Consider the following 21195-nt stretch of genomic DNA (forward strand, 5'->3'; position numbering starts at 1 on the left):
TTGCAGGAAGTGACAATGAAATGGGACTGGAAATGTGGTTTAAAATCCAAAATAAAAACAATAAAAACAGTACCTGACCTGGATCCCATGAGCCAGCAGGCATCCTGCCACCAGTCAAACAAGACCTTGAGAAGAAATTTCCAACAGCTTCTTGCCAATGGGAGGAGGTAGAAATTAAAGAGAAAACCTCTTCCCCTTTTCTTTTTGTCCATGTGTTAACTGACAAGGCACAGAACAGAGCCTGAAAACCTCGCTGTATTTCCAGTACCAGCCCTTTGTTCACAGAAGTTAGAACAGTGAGGGAGTGGAACAGACTGCCTAGGGAAGTTGTGGACTCTCCATCATTGCAGGTGTTCAAAAAGATGTTGGACAGCACTGGTCGGGCATGATCTAGGCCAGTTTGTCTCAAAACATGGGTCGCAACCCAAAAGTAGGTCTCAAGAATATATGAAAGGGTCATGAGCAAACTTTAAAAATGGGTTCTCCTTTAATGAAGAAAAACTTATAACTGTGGCTTTTCTCTTGTGGGCTGGCAGAGTTTCAGCCTGCAAGGGGCTACTTGGGGCCCCCCCATGTCCCACACACTGGGACACTGGGGTTTGGGGGTAGGAGCAGAGAGGGACACTGGGTTGGGACTGACCATCTATGTTTACAAGTGGGTCCTGGTACAAGAAAGGTTGAGAACCACTGATCTATAGCGGGGTGGGCCATTATTTGAGGCAGAGCGGAGCAACACAGGGCACAACCCTTGTCTTAAGCCTCCCCCCCACAGGTGCTAGGAGCCCACAGTCACTGGCCCGGCACCGGGGGAGGTGCCGTCTTCCCGCCCTGACCCTGATCCCAGCCCCGGCTCCGGCCCGGCCCAGGCCAACCTGCGGCACCCCAGCCGGGCAGGAGGTGGCAGAGGCAGACGACGAGGGTAAGCCCGGCCGCTGCGCAGCCTCCGTGGGCCCACATCGCTGCACCGGGCTGGAGGGAGCCAGGGCCGGGCCCGGGCAGCACCTTGGGGCTTAGTGAGCGCAGGCTCCACCCGAGCCCGGGGCCACCCTATGCAGCGCAGCCAATGCTGACAGCCCAGTGGGAGGAAGCACCTGCCCGCTCCACTCCGCCTCTGCCAGCAACCCAAAGCTGGGTGGCCAAGCTGGGCTGCTTCTTACCTGTGGGTGGGGAGCGGTGAGTCTCTCAGGCCTGTCAAGTACAAGTTAGCAACAGTGCTGTATGCACACCCTTGCCTGTGCCCCATCCAGATCACTCGAGACCCCCACACAGGAGAACTAACCTTGGCCCAGCACCATGACATCAAAGAAAGATACCGGTCCCCATGGCAACCAGATAAATGAGGCTCCAAATTAGCTAACTCAAATGAAACTGTAAAATCAGAATAATGTGCCGTGCTCGCCCTCTTATAACCAAACAGGCTCAGTACCACCCAAGTGAAAAGAAACCCCCCCGTCCTGACAGCTGAGCTGACAGGAGGGAAAGCCTTTGTTGAAACCTGAGCAGACAAAGAAAAATCCGTTTGTAGTCATGATTGGCTGACACAGAGTAAAACCTGATAAGAAAAGTTATAAAAAGTTTCCCCGTCCTTTGTTCGGGGAGACCGCCATTCATCAGTAACTCGAGCCGGACTCGTAGTTACCCCCCGGGCTGATCACCCGTCGTCTCCCGCTGATGCTCCCCAGATGTAACAACCACCCCCGTACCCGTACCGAGTAAATTAGCTTGCAAGCTGCCGAGCCGCAACCGGGAACAAAGTGTAACTTGTAACTCCTGTGTTCCAGTCACCATCATTAAGGGACGTAAGTCAATAAATCTCCTTTTTTATAACCATATACCTCTCATCCCTTCCTCATCCCGTAAATCCAGATCTGTCAAGAACCGGAGGGCGCTGCATAGCCCCTCTCAGTGTGGGCCAGGGCCGGGAAGCAGTGGCTTCTCCATGTGGTGTTGGGGACGGGAGGAGGCAGGCTGGGTCTGCACTCCTCTTCCCACACGCACCACTTCGGCAACGTCAAGCTGACGCGCGGTGTGTGTGGGAACCTTGTCCCTTTCCCAGCCCTTCAGCAGCCATTAGGAAGCTGCTGAGGGGCTGGGAGAGGGACAAGGGGCAGGAACGAAAGTAAACAGTGTTTACTTTCATTTCCCATTGCAGCACTGTGGGTCACAGAAAATGCCTTAGCAGGCCGCATGGCGGCCTGCGGGCTGTATGTTGGACAAGCCTGGGATAGATGAAATAATTATACTACTTTAAAAGGGGAGGAGAAAGATACACGACTTATGAATGCACGTCAGCTGACCCACTGCAAGTGTCTAAAGTGTCTAATCATGCCCTTTAGTAATTGACTCTTAACTGGGGCAGTTTATACTGGAACAAAACCACTTTTAAATTACAATGGTTTATCTTTCACTTACTGCAGGATAAAGCAAAAAAACACAAAACAGTCACAAATAATCAGCTTGAAACATAATATGCCTTCCCCTGCCCATTTTTCAGTCAGTGTAATTGTACTGTCTGTCTCTCTGTATTCAAAGTCTATCCATTATGGTGATGAAGACAGCCATTAAAATCTGAGCCACATGCATTGATGTCTGCTTGGATATGTAGGCAGCCCAAAACAATAACTTTGAGAAAGATACAAGCCACTCTAATCCATTTCAGTTCTGAAGCCAGATGACTACAGTATATTTTGCTAAGATGAATGGCTATTTTAGTGCTGTTCACAACACACAATAAAGGAAAGTAATATAATTCTTTGGGAATGACTAGGAAAGCACATTTTTCCTGATTAAAGAACCTATAAGACATAAATTCAAAGCTGGCCATCAAAAGAAGCAGAAACTTTTCCAAATTTGCTAATGGTACTCTTAATCTCTTAGTAAAGAAATTACCAGAAGTTGATAAAATATAAACATTAGATTGGTATTTTCATGTCTCCAATTACAAATCTTAAATTTTTACAACTAATAATCAGCATTAAGACAACAACTCAAAATTACATGAATTAGCCTTGGGATAAAGTGTTGTTAGCAGAGGATTTTGATATCTTCCATGTTATAGTAGTTACGTTATGCAGTTGGGTCAATAAAAGATATCGCCCTAAGAAATCCTTGCCTCTGGCATAATTCCTGAACCATCACAGCTGCAACATTATTTTAAAACTACCATTAATTAACCTTAAAACAATTACATATATATCCAAGTCATCCTTGGAGATAAAAATCTAAATTTGTTTCAGTTTATCAGAGTGGGTTGAATAATGAGAGAAGCTGGTAACAGAAACAAATGATTGGCTAAGAAATATCACATTCTCCAAGTACTTGACAACTAGGAAATAGGTACTCATTAACCCCAGAAATAAAGTGAAAAAGGACAAGCAGGATTTACTATTTATGTTAATTAAAGTAGAATAACACATTGAAAGAGAAGTTCCCTACACATAAAACACACTTTGTAACGTAAGAAATTATTTGAGAACTAACACAGTAGCACCTTCTTGACCAAAAGATCCCTCTGCAAAGGAAAGGGAACCTGCTTTTCAAATTGTCCTCAGATGAAGCTCTGAGACTTTCTTCCCATAATGCAATTAGGGATCCTGTAAATGGAAACTTGATTCCCTCAGCAAATGGTTTCTAAAATGCAGGCTTAAAGGTGTAGGATTTTAACATCTTCCCTGTAGCAACACAAAGACCTGGTATTTTGGATCAGTGTTTCTCAACTTGTGGGATGTGACCCAAAAGTGGGCCACAAGAATATATGAAAGGGTCATGAACAAACTTTAAAAATGGATTCTCCTTTAAGGAGAAAAATGAGGGGAATGGCAGTGGCAGCAGTGGCCAGGTCATGAAGCAGGGTAGAGCTGCAACTCGGCACATGAGCGGCTGGCAGCAGAAGGTGGTGAGGGCAGTGTGCCTCCCCACAACTCACTACTCCTCATGCTGCACTGTGACATAGGGGTTCCAGTGGCAATGGCGGCAGCAGCAGCAATGAGTGTCACCACTCTGCTCCACTCTTCTGCTCTGGGTCCTGCCCATGCTGGTCTGGCCAGGTTGCAGCCCCGGCCTGCTGTGCATGCACAAATCTGGGAAGGTATGTGCACCCCATGTCCCACACAGTGGGGGGCTGTGTCCTGGGGGCAGGGGGGGTGCAGCAGTTCAGGAGTGAGGGACATTGGCAGGAACAGGGGCTGTTTTCTATTTAAACTATTTACTGAGTTGGGACTGGCCATCCATGTTTACAAATTGGTCCTGGTACAAAAAGTGTTGAGAACCACTTTCAGATGACGAACAGGGTACAACTGGCATGTGTATTTACATGTTATTAACAAACTATTTTATTAGAAATCTAGGGATGTCCATTTATGGCATATACTTTCAAAGGAGTGCTAGGGATTTGAATAAAATGATGGGAAAACTGTTTCTAAAGAATTGTGTCAACCCACTTTTCCTTGGGCAAAAAGGTTTTTTTGAGCTATGAGGCTAACATTTTTTCCACAACTGCATAAGTATGATTCTTCTTTATAAAGGAATTGGCTTTGGAACCTCTCTTTCAGAGATATTGGCAACTAGAAATACGAGCCAGAGGCATATGTGAACTCTTCCACAACTCGTGGTGCTCCGGAGAAGTCCCTGAGGACTGGAAGAGGGCCAATGTTATGCCCATCCACAAGAAGGACAGGAGGGAGGACCCGGGTAACTATAAGCCAATCAGCCTAACTCCCATACTAGGGAAAAATCCTAGAAAAGTTTATCAAGGAGTCTATCTGTGATAAGCTTGAAAAAGGTAAGATTCTGAATGACAGCCAGCATGGCTTCATTGCAGGCAGGTCTTGCCTTACCAACCTCATCTCCTCCTATGACCACATAACTGGACACGAGAGAGCAGGTCAACATTGTATACCTAGATGTTGCAGGGCACTGTTTGTTCCTGCCACTTTAAGGGTCAGAACACAGCAGCTGGCAGGTGCATGATGAGGGCAGCCATTTTGTATTCAGGTCTGCCCATATAAACAGGGCATTTTGCTGCTGGGAGGCCAGGCAACAACATTGCCTGGCTGCAGGTATCATCTGGAGGAGCTGTAGGGGATGGTCAAGAGGCTCCTGGTCCTGGGCATGACCTAAAACTGCACCCTCCTGGGAGTGGGTGGCCTGGTGGGGCTCTCAGTGGCACAGCAGCCCCCAGGAAATGCCAGGCCAGTTACCACCCCAGTGAAAAGTGGGTTGGGGAACCTTAACACCTAGCCCCCACAACTGGGTGGGTTACCCCCTTTGTAGGGTGTAGAAGGTGGACCCCAGAGAGAAAGAGAGTTGGGTCATAGACCCTTAACCTGTCTTGACATCCCCCGCCTGGTCCAAGCTGGGGCCATGACCGGAAGGGTCAAAGGGCCAAGGGCCCACTGCAAGGAATGCCCAAGAGCTGAGGGCCTGGAGTTCCAACTGGCCTGGAGGTGGGTCAGGGCCAGTAGAGCTGAAGGTCCCAGGGGGACCACACCCATAAGGGGAAAGCAGCTCAGGGAGCTATGTAGCCGGGCATGAAGGCAGAATAGGCTGCCTGAATGGAGGGATCTAAGTGGGGTCCAACCAGGAAGATTCTGGGGCCCAGTGCAGGGCTGGTGATATGGATAACATCTGGATGCCATTTGTGAGGCTTGGGCTGTGGTGTAGGGGAGGAATGGAGCTGCAGATAGTGCCCCCTGGCATCAGGACAAGAAATGGGCAGCCTCCCGCTTAATCAACATCAATTAACAACAAGGCGTGGTGGGTGAGAAGGTGGGCGGTTAGCCCAGAAACAGGTATGCGGGCCACAGTGAAATCGGCCCAGCAGGCCCCCCGTTACACCAGATTTTCAAAAGGCCTTTGATCGATTATCGCACAATGTTGTCGTGAGAAAATTGGAGGATTGTGGGCTTAACTCTGAGACTGTCAGGTGGGTAAGCAACTGGTTGCAGGATAGGACCAAGAAAGTTGTAGTCAACGAACTGTGTCATCCTAGTGAGAAGTGGGCAGCAGTGTCCTGCAGGGGTTGGTGCTCAGCTCAGTACTTCTCAACATCTTTTATTAACAATTTGGATGTGGGGGTGAAGAAGTCACTGACCAAATTCACGTATGACACCAAGTTATGGGGAAGCGTGGTCATGCTTGAAAATAGGCTATAGATACAGACGGACCTAGATAGGCTAGCAAGTTGGGCAGATCAGAATCTGATGAAGTTCAACGTTGAGAAATGTAAAGTGCTCTAACTCGGGATGAGCAACCCCCAACACACCTACAGACTTGGTGGTACCAGACTGACTAGCACCACAAACGAAAGAGACCTAGGGGTAATAATAGACCATGGTATGAATATGAGCCGGCAGTGTGATGCTGTAGCCAGTAGGGCAAATAATACTCTGGCATGCATCAGTCGATGCATCTCCAGCAAAACCAAGGAGGTGATTCTTCCATTCGCCTCCGCAATGGTGAGATGGCAGCTGGAGTAGTGTGTCCAGTTCTGGGCACCACACTTTAACAAGGACATGGACAAGCTTGACAGAGTCCAAAGAAGAGGCACCCATATGATCAGAGTCTTACATGGCAAGCCATACAAGGAAGGGCTGAGGGGTCTGGAACATAAGAAACAGGAGCTCTCCTGTAAGATTTGAAAATCGTAACTGGGGGGGGGGTTCCGATTGGATTGCTCCTTCTATTAGGTCGCCTTGTTAATAAATGAACCAGTTTAACTTTTTTTTGCAGACCCCACAAGAGTCAAAGTTTAATTTGAATGCTGGTTGTAGGAATTGTCCCCTCCCCACCCCCACAATGCTGATGCACTTCCAAAGCCACCCAGTCCATACTGAACCACAACCAGGTTGTTCAAGCCTGATGCTTGTTAAAGCTGCTGATTCAGATGATGTTAAAGATGTACTTTAATAAAAGAATAAAGTTGAGACAGGTTAGAGCTATTGATGGTCTCAAACCTGATCTGGTTACTTTGAAGGCAAAACAGGAAACACACTCACATGAAGGGGACAGGAAAGAATAGCCAAAACTGAAAATGTAATTTTTAATTTCTTATTTGAAACTTTGCTGCTAGAGAAACGAGGGAACAGAAAGCTCCATTATCAGACATTCAGCCCTTGTAAACTTGTATTAGCATGAGAAGATTTAAGAAACTGTTTACAGCTGCCTTTCATGCTCAGAGCAGTTCTCCAAAAGATGGGATTGCTTTCGCTGGCTAAACCAGCCTCTTTTTAAAGAGAAAATAAAAGGCGAGAAAAGAGCAAAAAATATATGGAATAAATGGAAGAGGACACTTGGGAGTGGGTAAAAGCAAGAAGCATTAGCCAAAGCCAGGAGAAGTGGCAATACCATAGTGTTCTTTTTGCTGTCTTAGTCCAGATGCATATTAAGAATCAGGATGAAGGCCCAAAAGGAACCAAGCTGGACCAAAGAGTTCTAGATGATTGGGGTGAAAATCATAACAAAACAGCTCACTACTTCCAGTCTGCATATTTTCATTCCTTTGATCCCTCTTGAAGTGTCTTTATTAAGAAAAATATTTTGAAATACCCTTGAAAGGATTTAATCTATAAATCAAAGTAGCTCCAAAGATTCTCACAATCAAAATAAGGATCATATACAATATAAATGCAAGATTTGCCACTGGGTATTTTGGGTCCAAACAACTACAGTCAAGCCTTCCAAATTTCAGTGAATTACTTCTGTCAATTAATTCAGTATTCTAGGAAGCATCTTATTCAGCCCTCCTGACTTCAAAACATCAATTTTAAGTCATTGCTAACCTGTCCTTTTGATACTCTAGGCCAGGTGGACTCCACCTGCACTCTGTGCAGCAGTCTGCTTGGAACACCAGCACCTGGTCAGAGAAGCCAAAGCCCAGACCCTTCTGTAACATTTCATCCTGCCGGGGGGCAGACCCCTGAGATAATAGGTCTGGCCAGCAGATAGATTCCTTCATCACCAGAAAAGGGAGCTGTCAACCACAACCACCTTCTGCTTCTTCTTGGTGGCAGTAGTCTCACTCTTCCCAGTATTCGGGGTGTATGACTTGGCTTCTTTTACCAATAATGCAGGCTCCATTTTTCTTCTGATGCCATGGCTTCATACATCTTCTGCTTGCTTATAGAAGCGAGGTAGCATGCTAGGAATGGTCTCTAGAATAAGACACTGATTGTGGAATAGCTTTTTAGATGGCCTTAGGAACCTAAAAAACCCCTGTTTTGCTTGCTTAGTTGGCCACAATCCAGCCAGCCTATGAAAGATAAATGAATGTTGCGAGGAGAAGTAGAGAGAAACCTCCTTCTGACTTCCAGCCTCTGCAATTTTCCTTGTCCCTTAACAAAAGAGCACATGTACAGAAACCAAACAGGCACAGATTCCATTACACTTCTGCTTGTAACATGAATCTACTGGACTGTTAGGCATATCTGCCTGTCCACATACACTGCAGGGTGGACGATGGGCAATGGGCCTGAAACAAGAGAGAAAGAATCCCTGCAAACACTGCATCAGGATTGGAATGCAAATGAGAACAGGTTTAACCTTAAACATTTACAATAAACATAAAACTATGTTGCAGTGATAATTTACACATTTCATGACCTAGGACAGAGCATAAAAGAAACTTAATGCAGTATGATAACACCAACCTACTTTTGGTCATAATGCCCTTCTGTGTTCTGGACTGAGACAACTGTTTTGATCATAAAAGCCATTTAACTCCAGTAAGGGCACCTATACACATACAATTAGTCGTGACTAAATTTACTGTGCATTAAGCTAATGCACAGTAAGTAATGTTTGGCAGGTGTCTACATGTGCAGAGACTTGGCACTAAATTTAGTGCGAAGTCCCTCCAGCCCTGCCATGTGGCTACTGGGGGGAGATCCAGAGTACGGCCCTAGCTGCCTACACTTGGCAGCCATCTTTAGAAGCCAAAACCTGCTGCCAGCACTTGGCTGCCATTTGGAAACACAGCCCCGCCCTCTGATCCCTGGCCAGCCACTTCCCTGCCCAGGAGCCATGTGCCCAGCATAGAAGCAGCATGCAACAGCTCCATCCTTGTCCTCTGCCTCCCCACATCATGGCAGCTCCAGCCCCTGCCCCTGCCAGCGACACCCAGTGCCCTACTGCTGCAGCCCTACCCCTGGCAATAACAATCAGTGCCCTGCACTCCTGCTGGCCATTATGCTGGCCCTGCTGACCCCAGCAGGCCCCCCCTCCATCCAGGAGAGCTGCATGCCAGCCAGCAGGGGCCAGGGCACTGGGTGCAAGAAGCCCTGGATGACTCCCCCTTCCTGCAGTCCCTGCTCCAGCACACCTGCCCCAGCACCCACACCCCTCCCCCCCCACCCCCTGGCCAGCCACCAGCACCATTCTCAGGACATGCATGTTTGAAAGAAAAAAGCTTTATTCCCCTCTCAGAGCCACTCTAATTAAAGCCCCCCCACACACACACTCCTGTAGCATGTGTATAAACACCCTTGAACTCTGTGGAAGGTCTAGGGCTGCCTCCACTCCTCCATACTCTTGCCTAGGCATATACATTGAAGGTCTTGGTGTGATCTATACTGGTCAAAATAATAAAGTAACTTGCAAGCTGGAATGTTCGGACTCTGACCCCTGGGTTCAATTCAGATTCTGGCTTATGGAAAACAGCACTAGTAAACTATGAATTGATTAGACTCAGAATTTACACTGCTGCATTATCAGAAACACTGTTCTGAAATACACATTGTATCCAAGAGAAAGATTACACTATATTATGGCTTCGGAAACCAGCAGGAGAGCGGAGAAAGCAGGGAGTAGGCTTTGCAATTAGAAACAGCTTACTATCTTTCTGTGAAAGCCCCACTGCTATATCTGACTCAAGACACTCAGGGTGCATACAAAGAATGGCTTCACATTGTTTAGTGTCCATGAGACTACCCTCCAAGCTAGCAGTGAAGATGAGAATGTTTTCTATCAACAAGTTGAAGAGATTGTGAAAACTCATAAAAATTAGACAACTATAATATGTGGTGACTTCAATGCAAGAATTGGATATAGTTAATTGGCCTGGTATTCTGGGGAAACATGGAATTGGTCATATGAATGAAAATGGTTAATGAGTGTTAGAATTTTGTATAAGTCAAAATCTATGCATTACCAACACCAACTTTACTGGGAAAATCAGAAGAAAGACAACATAGAAACATCCAAGATCATGGCCCTGGCAACATTCAGATCTAATACTGACCAGGTGTAACCACCTGAAAGAAATCCTGCATATGAGGTCTTATCACAATGCTGACTGTGACACTGACAAAGCCTTAGTCTGCTGCAAAGGCAGAATCAATGTAAAAAAGATTCACTGTACCAAAACCACCAGTCATCCTCAGACAGACATCAGCCAAACTAAAGACACTGAAAAATGCAGACTATTCAGTGAAGACATTGTGAAAGCAAGTTTACCTAACAACTCAGCCAAGGCTTGGGAAAGCTTAAAAACTAACAGGTGCAATGTTGTAACAGTGTTTGGCAAAAAATGCAAGAAAAATGCAAACTGGTGTGAAGAGCACTCTGAAACCCTTCTACCACTGGTTGAGGGTTAAGAACAAAAGAACAGCGCTAACCAACTATAAGACATCTCCTAGCACAATAACTCTAGAAAATCTGAGAAAGACTCAAAGACAATGCAAAAGGAGGCTAAGAAGTATGCCCAAGATTTTTGGCTGAAACTGTAATGATATTCAGAAAGCAGCTGATGCAGGTGATAGCTGTGGAAAGCATGAAGGCATCAAACAAGAAATTGATCCAATTAAGAAGAGAACAGCTCTGCTGAAAGACTTACATGGACATGTCATTACTAATAAAGAAAAATAACTTGAGGGCTGGATTGAACACTATGGAATTTTATATGGCAGTGAGACTGAATTCAAACATGAAGAACTCAAAGGATTACCACAGTTCAAAGTTATGATGGAATTTGACAATGAGCCTGCCTTCGAAAATATCCAGAAAGCCATTAAATCAATTCCTGGGAATAAGGCATCTGGCAGTGACTGAAAATCTACAAATGTGCAAACAACTAATTACTTGGAAAGTTTCATGAAGTTATAGTGCTCTCCTGGAAAGATGAAGCAGTACCATAAGATTTCAAAGATGCTTAGTTTGTACAATTATAGAAAAAAAAAGGGGGATAGAAGCAACTGTGACAACTACAGAAGTATCTCTCTGTTGAGCATCATCTGAAAAATTGTCACGTGCATCATACTTGCTAGGGCCTCTAAGTGTAAGAATCAATTTTGAAAGTCAACATGGTTTTCACACAGGTTGGTCCACCACTGATATATTTTCAGTCAAGCAACAGCAAGAGAAGTGTACAGAAAAATGAATGCTGCATATAGCCTTCAATACAGTCAACAGAAAGGGCCTTTTTACTATTTGAAGAAACTGGGTTGTCCCCCACAAACTGTTGAACATCATTCACTCATTACATCAAAGTATGAAGGCAGCTCAAGTGTATGAAAACAAAGAATCAAGCACCTTTGACATCAACAACAGGGTGAAACGGGGTGTGTCTTAGCCCCCGTGCTTTTTAACATCTATTTTTCATTCCTGCTTCTTCATGCATTCAAAGACACAATGATGGCAATCAGACTAAATCCTAGTAATCCTGGGATGGGAACCAACTATTAGCTGATTGTCAGGCCCAGCTCTGGGACTGCACCAGAACTGGTTCTAGGCTCCTGTACAGTCCAAGGGTTGGGACCAACAATTGCTGGTCCCAGCCACGTAACTGCACTGGGGCCAGTTCAAGATTCAGATGTGGTCCAAGGGCTGAGACCAGCAATCAGTTGACTATTGATCTCAGCACCAGGACCACACCAGAGCCTTCAGCTAGCTCTGGCTACCCCACCACACATTTATTTTAAGGTGTGATGGAAACCTGCCACACAAACATTACACATCTTTTGTGGAATATTTTTGTGCCAGTTTCTCATTTTGTAGGACCATTAATTCCTTGAACATGTGGCACAGTTATTATTTATGGTGTGATTAACAGGTTAATCACATCTTAATTGAAAGGTTTGCCCAGGGCCTAAAAGGAGGCTCTAAGAGGTCATACTAAGGACTTAATATATTAATCCTATAATGTAGCTGAATTCTGCAGTAGAGGATAAGACTTTCACTAAAGAAAATAGTCTTACAAAATTTCTTCACAAATGAGGAGTGGAGATGACGGAGACCTTTTCCACAGGTTGGACAAGCAGAAATATCTGACAGATTCTCCTACCATGAAGAAAAGGACAAGCTGCACTTTGTCACAAAAAACAGGTATTCCAAGACTGAATTAGGTCAGTGTGGAAAGCTATTTCCATTTCAGTCCAATAAACATGAGGTATGAGTGGCCTTTCTCTTCCCAGAACACCTTGCCTCTTTTATTACACACCTTTCAGAACAACAGGAAAAGATTTATTAATATACTAGCGAATTGCCCATCAAGAATGTTGGATGAATTTCAAATAACAAAAAACCCATATAGATTTTACTTTTTATATTTATTAAATAAATTAAATATTTATAAAACTTAAATAAAATAGGCTGAACATTTGAAGATACCAATCTCTTCCTGCACTTGGTCTCGTTTAGCGGACTGGAAGCGGACCTGCCCATGCTGCTGCTTGGCCGCTGCCTGTGCGCCTCTTTGCTAGGCAAGGTCAAGGGCAGGTGAGCTCCATGCCTCACAACAGCCACCCACATCAGGGGGCTTCCTCCATACCACCCTGGGCGCCTCCTCCCCTGCTCGGGGTTCAGGATGGGGCCATCGCTGCTCACCCACTGCCTCGTGCTTCTGACCGGCTCCCGCTTTTCCTCAGCTGGCCTCTCCCTCTGCCCTCCCCATCACACCAGACTCCTGATGCCCTCCTGGGAGAAGCTCAGTAGAAACAGCCCTGGCCCCTGACTTTTTTCCCAGTTCTGGAATTTGGAATCATCCTGACATGGTCACTAAATAAATGCTAAGGTTTAGCAAAGAAATTTCTCTGAAGACACAAATGTTCTCTCTCTTACAGTTTTCAATCTATTCACATTTAAAGAGCATTATAGACAGACACACAGACAGACGGACTAAGCCCTTTATATATATATATAGATGTGCCCGTGTCTGAGCCTTCCACCTTGCAACATGCCCAAAGAAAAATAAAAACATGTCAGAAGTTTTAAGAATACCTATTATTAAATTCTAATTAACTATGAAAAGTAATCATTTGATTGAGAACAACAATGGTAACATTTGTCAGCAGGTGGAAAAGATCATTAGTAAGAGTATAGAAATTACAATATCTTTATTGATATTTTTTCCGTGTTAGTGAATGTGTAGTGGAGTACACAGCTCCAACAAGATAATCTATTTTTAATTATTTCAAAAAGTTCACATTGCAGGGCATACAATTCCAAAATCTCAAAGGACAAGCTAATCAAGGTGAACTTTGAAATTCTTCAAATAGGATTTACCAGTCTGTTAGTGTTGATAGGCAAATCTTCAAAAAGGAAGCTTACAAGAAGTAGAAACTTGGACAAACAACTAGGAAGGACTACTAGAGTGCTGCTTGAGCATGCAGGCATTAAATCAGGAAGGCCAAAGCACAACTGGAGTTGCATCTAGCAAGGGACGTGAAAGGTAACAAGAAGAGTTTCTACAAGCATGTTAGCAACAAGAAGAAGATTAGGGAAAGGGTGGGTCCCTTACTGAATGGAGAAGGCAACCTAGTAACAAATTATGCAGAACAGGGTGAAGTACTCAATGCCTTTTTCATCTCAGTCTTTACAGGCAAGGTCAGCTCCCAGAGTACTGCACTTGGCAGCACAGTTTAGGAGGCAGGTAAACAGCCAACAGTGGAAAAAGAACAAGTTAGGGACTATTTAGAAAAGATGGACGTGTACAAGTCCATGGGGCCGGATGAAATGCACCCAAGGATACTAAGGGAGTTGGCTGATGTGACTGTAGAGCCACTAGTTATTATTTCTGAAAACTCACGGAGATTGAGAGAGATGACTGCAAAAGGGCAAACACAGTGCTCATCTTTAAGAAAGGGAGGAAAGAGGATCTGAGGAACTACACACTGGTTGGCCTCACCTCAGTCCTTGGAAAAATCATGGAGTAGGTCCTCAAGCAATCCATTTCTAAGCACTTGGAGCAGAAGAAAAATGATTAGAAAGAGTCAGCATGGATTCACCAAGGGCAAGTCATGCCTGACCAACCCAATTGCCTTCTATGATGAGATGACTGGCTCTGTGGATGCAGGAAGAACAGTGGACATGTTGTACCTTGACTTTAGCAAGGCTTTTGATATGGTCTTCTGTGACATTTTTGCAGGCAAGCTAAGGAAGTATTGGTTGGATGAATGAACTGTAAGGTAGACAGAAAACTGTCTGGATCATCCGGTTTAGAGGGTATTAATCAATAGCTTAATGTCTAGTTGGCAGCCAGTATCAAGTGCAGTACTCCTGGGATTGGTCCTAGGGCCAGTTTTGTTCAATATTTATGACAGAACAAGGAGTAATGGTCTCAAGCTGCAGCACGGGAAGTTAGGTTACATATTAGGAAAACCTCTCATGAGGAGCGTAGTTAAGCACAAGAACAGGTTACCCAGAGAGGTTGTGCAATCTCCATCCTTGGTGGTTTCTAGACAAAGCCCAACTATATCATTGGCCATGGTGATATAGCTTGGGATGGTCCTGCTTTGAGCAGGGGGTTGACCTCCTAAGGTCCCTCCCAACCCTAATTTTCTATGATTCTATGATATTATCTCCCTTGATACTAAACAATTATAAATTTCATAATAATTTTGACGAGTAAGTGTAACCTACCTTTGTCATTCCTGAAATAATTAGATGGATTCCTTGTGGCATTTCACCGTCTTCACATATAACATCTCCATAATCATAGCAAAGAACTCTTGCTTTTTTCTGAAAGGCACAACAATCATAGTCATTGTAAGTTGAAATAAATCGGTATGTAATATATGGTGTGTAGTAGCACATGAAAGACTATACATTCAAACACTACGTAATCAATATCATATTAGGAGAGAATAAATATTATGAGATATTTTAAGACTTCATATAATATGTTACTGAGCAGAAGACTCCACCACTCAAAACAATCAATACAAGTTAATATTGCACTAATAAGTATTACAATGCAATTACTTTCCTTAAAGGAAGCAGCAATGGCATAGGCCAAGACATGAAAAAAAATCCAAATCTGTTTGTGATCATTTAAAAAAAGGTTATAAAATAATTTAACCTTAAATATGTAAGCTACCAACACTCACTTTCTTTCTTTTTTTTGTAAACTTCATTGTACAGGGGAAGGTAGGCATGCTATGGAACCCATGTGCTACGAACCACAGTTACTATAAGGTAAGCAATAATTCCATCTTTTTTGAATAATTTATTATATACATTCTATTGCTGGTGATTAAAAAGAAGCTGCTGGTTTACTGGAAGATGGACAGTAAGAATCCTACTCAAACAATGAATGCAAGACAAACCTACTAAAATGGGCATCCAATCTGAAATCCTTTGCCAAGGAGTAGTAGCTTATAAAAGAATGCACTGAGCTCAAACCTGATAAACCTGCTCTACAGATTTCAGAAATAGGTACATGCTTCATTCAGCAGAGACAGTCTCAGTTTTCAGGGAATGAACTCTGATGAGACTAAGTGGACCCACCTAGCTAATTTGCATCATGCTCCTACACACACAGAAATCCATTTAAACAATCTCTAAGCAGATAAAGCCTGACCCTTAACCCTATCAGCAAAAGGCTATCCTGAATTATTTCATATTATAGATCTGTCCCGGGTGCAGTGGTTTTAACATGTTTATTCACAATTTGGATGCTGGAATAGAGAATGCCTTGAGCAAATTTGCAGATAACATGAAACTGGGAAGGATGGAAAACGCAGTGGAGGATAAGAGTAAACTTCAGGGGAATCTTGACAGACTGGAAAATAGGATTGGAGCCAACAGGATGAAGTTCAACGCAAACAATGCAAGCAGTTAAACCCAGGGAAGAATAATCAAAAGCACGTATACAAAAATAGGAGTTGACAGGTTGAGTGACAGTATTGCTAAGAAAAGATCTTGGGTTTTTTGTAGATCATAGATGCAACATGAGTCAGCAATGTGATGTGGTCACAAAAGAAAAAAATGTTATTTTGAGCTGCCTCAACAAGAGTATTAATTTAATAAGATATGGGACCACTCTACTCATTACTGGTTAAGCCTCATCTCAAGTATTGTATGCAGTCCTGGGCTCCAACTCTAACTAAGAAGTTAGAGAGGGTTCAGAGATGTGTGACAAGAATGATAAAGCTGTGTAAGGAAAGGTTGAGAGAACTAGTTATATTTAACTTGTCAGAAAGGCAATAAAGAGGGCACATGATAACAGTCTTCAATTACCTGTAAAATATGCCAGATAAAGTGTGCTAACATTGTGCTGACACATCGCTGTGCATGTTCTTAAGTTAACTGTGGCTCATTTAACTTAAATCTGCTTCATTCCAGGGGCAAGCCTGTCAGGCTATGTGCTCTCCCTGGCCAACTATTGGCAGAGGAGCAGCAACGCGTGTTAGAAGGGCTACATGTGTAAAGGGCTGTGGCATTTCTACTTTGATCTGAGTCAAAACTGGAACCATCAGGATCACCTCAAATGAGACGTCTGTTTACAGCCTGAGAGATTTCTGGTGCATATTCCATACATATGGGTTGTATTCCAGTTTGACTTTTTTTCACAAGAAAAAATAAAACGAAGCTGGACAAGTGAGAGTTAATTTGTTAATGTATGTGGATTGTCTGTTATTCATAGAAGAACTAAACTTACTTATTGGGAATTATTTTTTTCTCAGAAAAAAAATAGTACAAGTGTTTCCCAATTTCAGGTGCACACCTCCAAGGCATGAACCATTCAGAATATTTCAGTCCCACAACTTAACTCTGGCTCATTAAGCTGCTTAAGCAGATGATGTGCATGCTTTCCCAGCTGATAAGCTATAAAAGCCAGAATATGCATCAACAGTCATCTTTTTGGAAGAAAGAAAACAGTGAGGAAATTTTCCTTAAAGATTCACCCTAACCTCCCCTTTGGTTCAATCAGTACCAGTAAACAGCACCATGGAGACCCAACACTAGGGAAAACCAGTCATGTAAGGACAACATTATGAAGAGGGATGTTGCAGGAATGAAAGGTGATCATGCAAGGTCAGCATGGATGTGTGCTGTACTAGAGGGACAAATGGTTCAAGGATTTATGCAATATGAGAGAGGCTGTCAATATTATCTAACTGATGGCCCCCGTGTTCCCATCAGAGTTCCTGCTGCAAAGAATCTAATCCAGTCTATCAGAACAGGATTCACCTCTGATAAGCCCAACAGGTAATGTGCAACCATGGATCATCTAAGAGCAGTGAAAGCTGGAGCCAATCTAGTAACAGAAAGTGCCAAATCATCTACTAAGGAGAACTCCTGACACAAGGACACAAGGGGCATGTCTACATGTGCATTAATGTGCCATAATTACAGCACATAAATGTGAGTACCTGTAAAAACAGCTGCTAACTTAATGTGCGATAACTGGTACTGTGCCATAGCACTGGTGCATCTTTTTCATGACATTAATGTCCAGTAGACTAATTCTACTGCACATTAGCACAGCTGTTGCCGTTATGTGCTAATATGCAGTAGAATTTGTCTACTGCGCTTTTAGCGTTTCATGTAGATGTGCCCAGTGTCTCCCATGCCATTGACTTATTTCTATCTGTAGAAGTGTGGCATGTAAATTAGTTCAAGAAGTGTTATAATTGACCGAGTTACCTCTGATATTACAACAGCTCCAATTAGGAGTGAGGTGAACTATTGAACTCGACCTGTCTATAATTATAACAGTTAGATATGACTGTAATAATTTTGCTTAAGTAGAAACTAATTTCTTCACATAAATGAAAGATTTCAATTATGCGGGATTCAAGGAAAGTTCAGAGTCTGTTTTACTTTGCTGGAGACTGAGCCTAAGATCATCCAAGTAAAGGTTTAACCAGTGTGTTATTTCTTTTAAAAAACCATTTTAAAATTAATTTTAAGTCCAATTAGCAAGTTTACTTGTAAATTCTCAAAAAAATTAATTCAGTATTCAAAGAATAAATACTTTAAAATTTGGTCAGGATATGATGAATTCTTCATACATAAGAGTAGTTTAATTCTTTCAAGGGAAGAACTCGACTGAGCCTTCATTGTGAAGTCAAGACTAACACCTCTATAATATTTTTCTTTGGAAAATAGAACATTATATAGAAATCAAAACCAACTAAAAAGTTAAATATTACCTGAATGAATTCAATTTGTTTCTTTTCATTTTCTAACCAACTGATATTTCGTAGAAGTTCCTCTGCAGTGGGTGGTGCAATAGTAGATGGAAGAGTTCCCAGTTGTTTTTTTTTAATGAGAATCATCTGCTCATGAAGAAAAAAACCACTTTTGTGTATTCAAAATTTGTTGAATTCTGTTGTGCAGATAAGCTCTTTACATGGATTATTTCCACTGAACCTCTTATTTTGAAAATATTCTTCCCCCATATTTCTGTAAGTCTTAATGTCACCTGTGTACTAGCACAAACATATTTTACCATTGTGCTGTACTTAGATTCCAATACTTCAGATACATATACATGCTTAGTGTTATCCACTGTGAGAAGTTCAACTGACTTCAACGAGACTACTCAAAACACACACTTATTTTTTGTGGAGTGATAGACCAGTTTGGGCCTTGATGGAAAGCAACTGATACTTTCCACCACTTCACCATTTAAGCGGACTGGCTGATAGTGTGGGGACAGAGTAAAGGGAACAACGACATAAAACACTACAGAACATATCTGATGCAAAATCTGCCAGAACTGTTTTTTCTAAGTGTAGACTGGAGTGTGCATTAATACACCCATTGATCAGTGCATACACAAATCATAGAGAGGTATTGCTAACAGTAGGCCTGAGAATGAAGCTAGGTATACCATAGCCATATAGCTTGCACAGAAGTGTTGAAAAATGTTGCCTTTAAGACTTACAGCACTTACCCAGCACTTACGTACAAGCCATCTTTGGTACGTTTAGTTTTGTTCTCAGACAAGGGAACTCCTACCCCCCAACTCTTGCCCCATTCCTCACAGCCTGAGGTTTGGGCTACCCTACCTCCATTCCAGTGCTCCTGCTAGACAGCACCCAGAACTCATGCCCTGCTTGCCCACCACTAATTATGCCACTCTATCAAAATCACTCAGGATTTAATCCTGCTTCATCCAGGGTCAAAGTTGGGATGATTTAGCTCTCTCTTATCACTACAGGCTCATTCATGTATATGAAACAGTTACAGCATAACAGTTGCTGAGAGCTCCTCAGCATCAGCTCCCCATCTCCTTTTGAAGCTGCAAGAAAAGTATATTTGTCCATACCCTTCATTGTGAATAATGAAGAATCCAAAATTATCTCTGAGCAAGTAAAACTTGCTCTTTAACCCTACCTGCATTAGCTATGAATAACTTAGGGGATACAATAAAAAGACTGTTTCTGTCTGCATCAGAGATAAACCACCTAAACAAATCTCCTGGATGAAAAATCGCTTCCCGTCTGGTTTGGAATGTAGCTTGGAAAAGACAAGTAAGTGTGTAAGGTAAAAATTACAGACCACTCAATGGAAATAAGCTTAAATGCGTATGGTTAAAAAGGACTTAAAGCTTAGGACTTCCAGGCCACCATGTGGAGTAGCCCTTCTACAGAGGACCTAGATATCAATTTTAAAGAATCAGAAGAGTTAGAATCATAGAATCACAGAAAATCAGGGTTGCAAGAGCCCTCAGGAGATCATCTAGTTCAAGCCTCTGCTAAAAGCAGGACCACCTCCAACTGTATCATCTCAGCAAAGGCTTTGTCTAGTGTGGTTTTAAAAACCTCCAAGGATGGGGATTCTGCCCATTTCTCTGGTTAACCTGTTCCAGTGCTTTACAGCCTTCCTAATGAGAAAGGTTTTCCTAATATCTAATCTAAATTTCCTTTGCTGCAACTTGATACTGTTGCTTCCTGTTCTGTTATCTGCTATCACTAAGAACAGTCTAGCTCAGTGTTTCCCAACATTTTCCAGCCCAAGGCACACTTACATTAATACAATTTTTTTCCACAACACACCTGTTAAAGCATTCCCTATCCTCATACCTATTGTAACTGATTGCCATGGCAAAATTCCGCAGCACACCTGTTCGTTTCTGAGGGCACGCTTTTGTGCTGCAGCACACTGGTTGGGAAACACTGGTCTAGCTCCATCCTCTTTGGCACCACCCTTCGGTAATTGAAAGCTGCTATTAAATACTACTTTTGTTCCTGAACCCTCAGTAAGGTTTCTTCAAAGTATAGCCAGCTCTCTTGGACTCCTCTCCCCCTCCAACTGACCTCCGAGGGGATCCTGCCCATGAGTTACCTAAGTCAAAAAATCTGCTTGGCTGAAGTCCAATGTCCTTGCTCTGTTGCTCTCTATCCTTCCTTTTCTAAGGATCCTGAATTCAATCATCTCATGGTCGCTGCTTCCCAAGTTGCCATCTACTACTACATTCCCCACCAATTCTTCCCTGTTTGTGAGCAGCAAGTTGAGAAGAGCACAGCCCCTAGATGGCCTCTCCAGCATTTGCACCAGGAAGTTGTCCCCAACACTCTCCAAAAACTTCCTGGATTGCTTGTACACTGCTGTATTGGTCTCTCAGCAGATGTTAGGGTGACTGAAGTCCCCCATGAGATCAGGTAACTTGCGCTAGTTGTTTGAAGAAAGTCTCATCCACCACATCCTCCTGGTCTAGTGATCTATAGCAGACCCCCACTGTGACATCACCCTTGTTGCTCTCCCTTCTGACTGTAATCCAGATTCTTTGAACAGGCTTATCTTCAGTTCCATACTGAAGCTCTAAGCAATCATATTGCTCTTTTACATAAAATGCAACTCCTCCTACTCTTCTCCCCTACCTGTCCTTCCTGAACAGTTTATACACATCCTTGAAAGTGCTCCAATCATGTGAGCTCCCACCAAATCTCTGTTATTCCATTCACATCATAGTTCTGTGACTGTACGAGGATTTACAATTCTTCCTGCTTGTTCCCCAGGCTCCGCACATTT

General features: G+C 43.2%; 1 protein-coding gene across 1 annotated transcript in view; it reads right to left on the reverse strand.

Annotated features, from left to right (window-relative positions):
• LOC109299239 (sodium/hydrogen exchanger 10-like) overlaps positions 1-21195 on the reverse strand; it is a 259437-nt gene that overhangs the window by 65290 nt on the left and 172952 nt on the right. Inside the window, exons 20-21 of the mRNA XM_019519839.1 lie at positions 18369-18494; positions 14851-14949 (exon numbers count right to left, since the gene is read on the reverse strand). Coding sequence (XP_019375384.1) covers positions 14851-14949; positions 18369-18494 — 225 coding nt within the window. The remainder of the gene's footprint in view (positions 1-14850; positions 14950-18368; positions 18495-21195) is intronic.

Source organism: Gavialis gangeticus, unplaced genomic scaffold (genome assembly GCF_001723915.1).
Source record: "Gavialis gangeticus isolate Ggan-Ray unplaced genomic scaffold, GavGan_comp1, whole genome shotgun sequence".
Classification (NCBI taxonomy): Eukaryota; Metazoa; Chordata; order Crocodylia; family Gavialidae; genus Gavialis; species Gavialis gangeticus.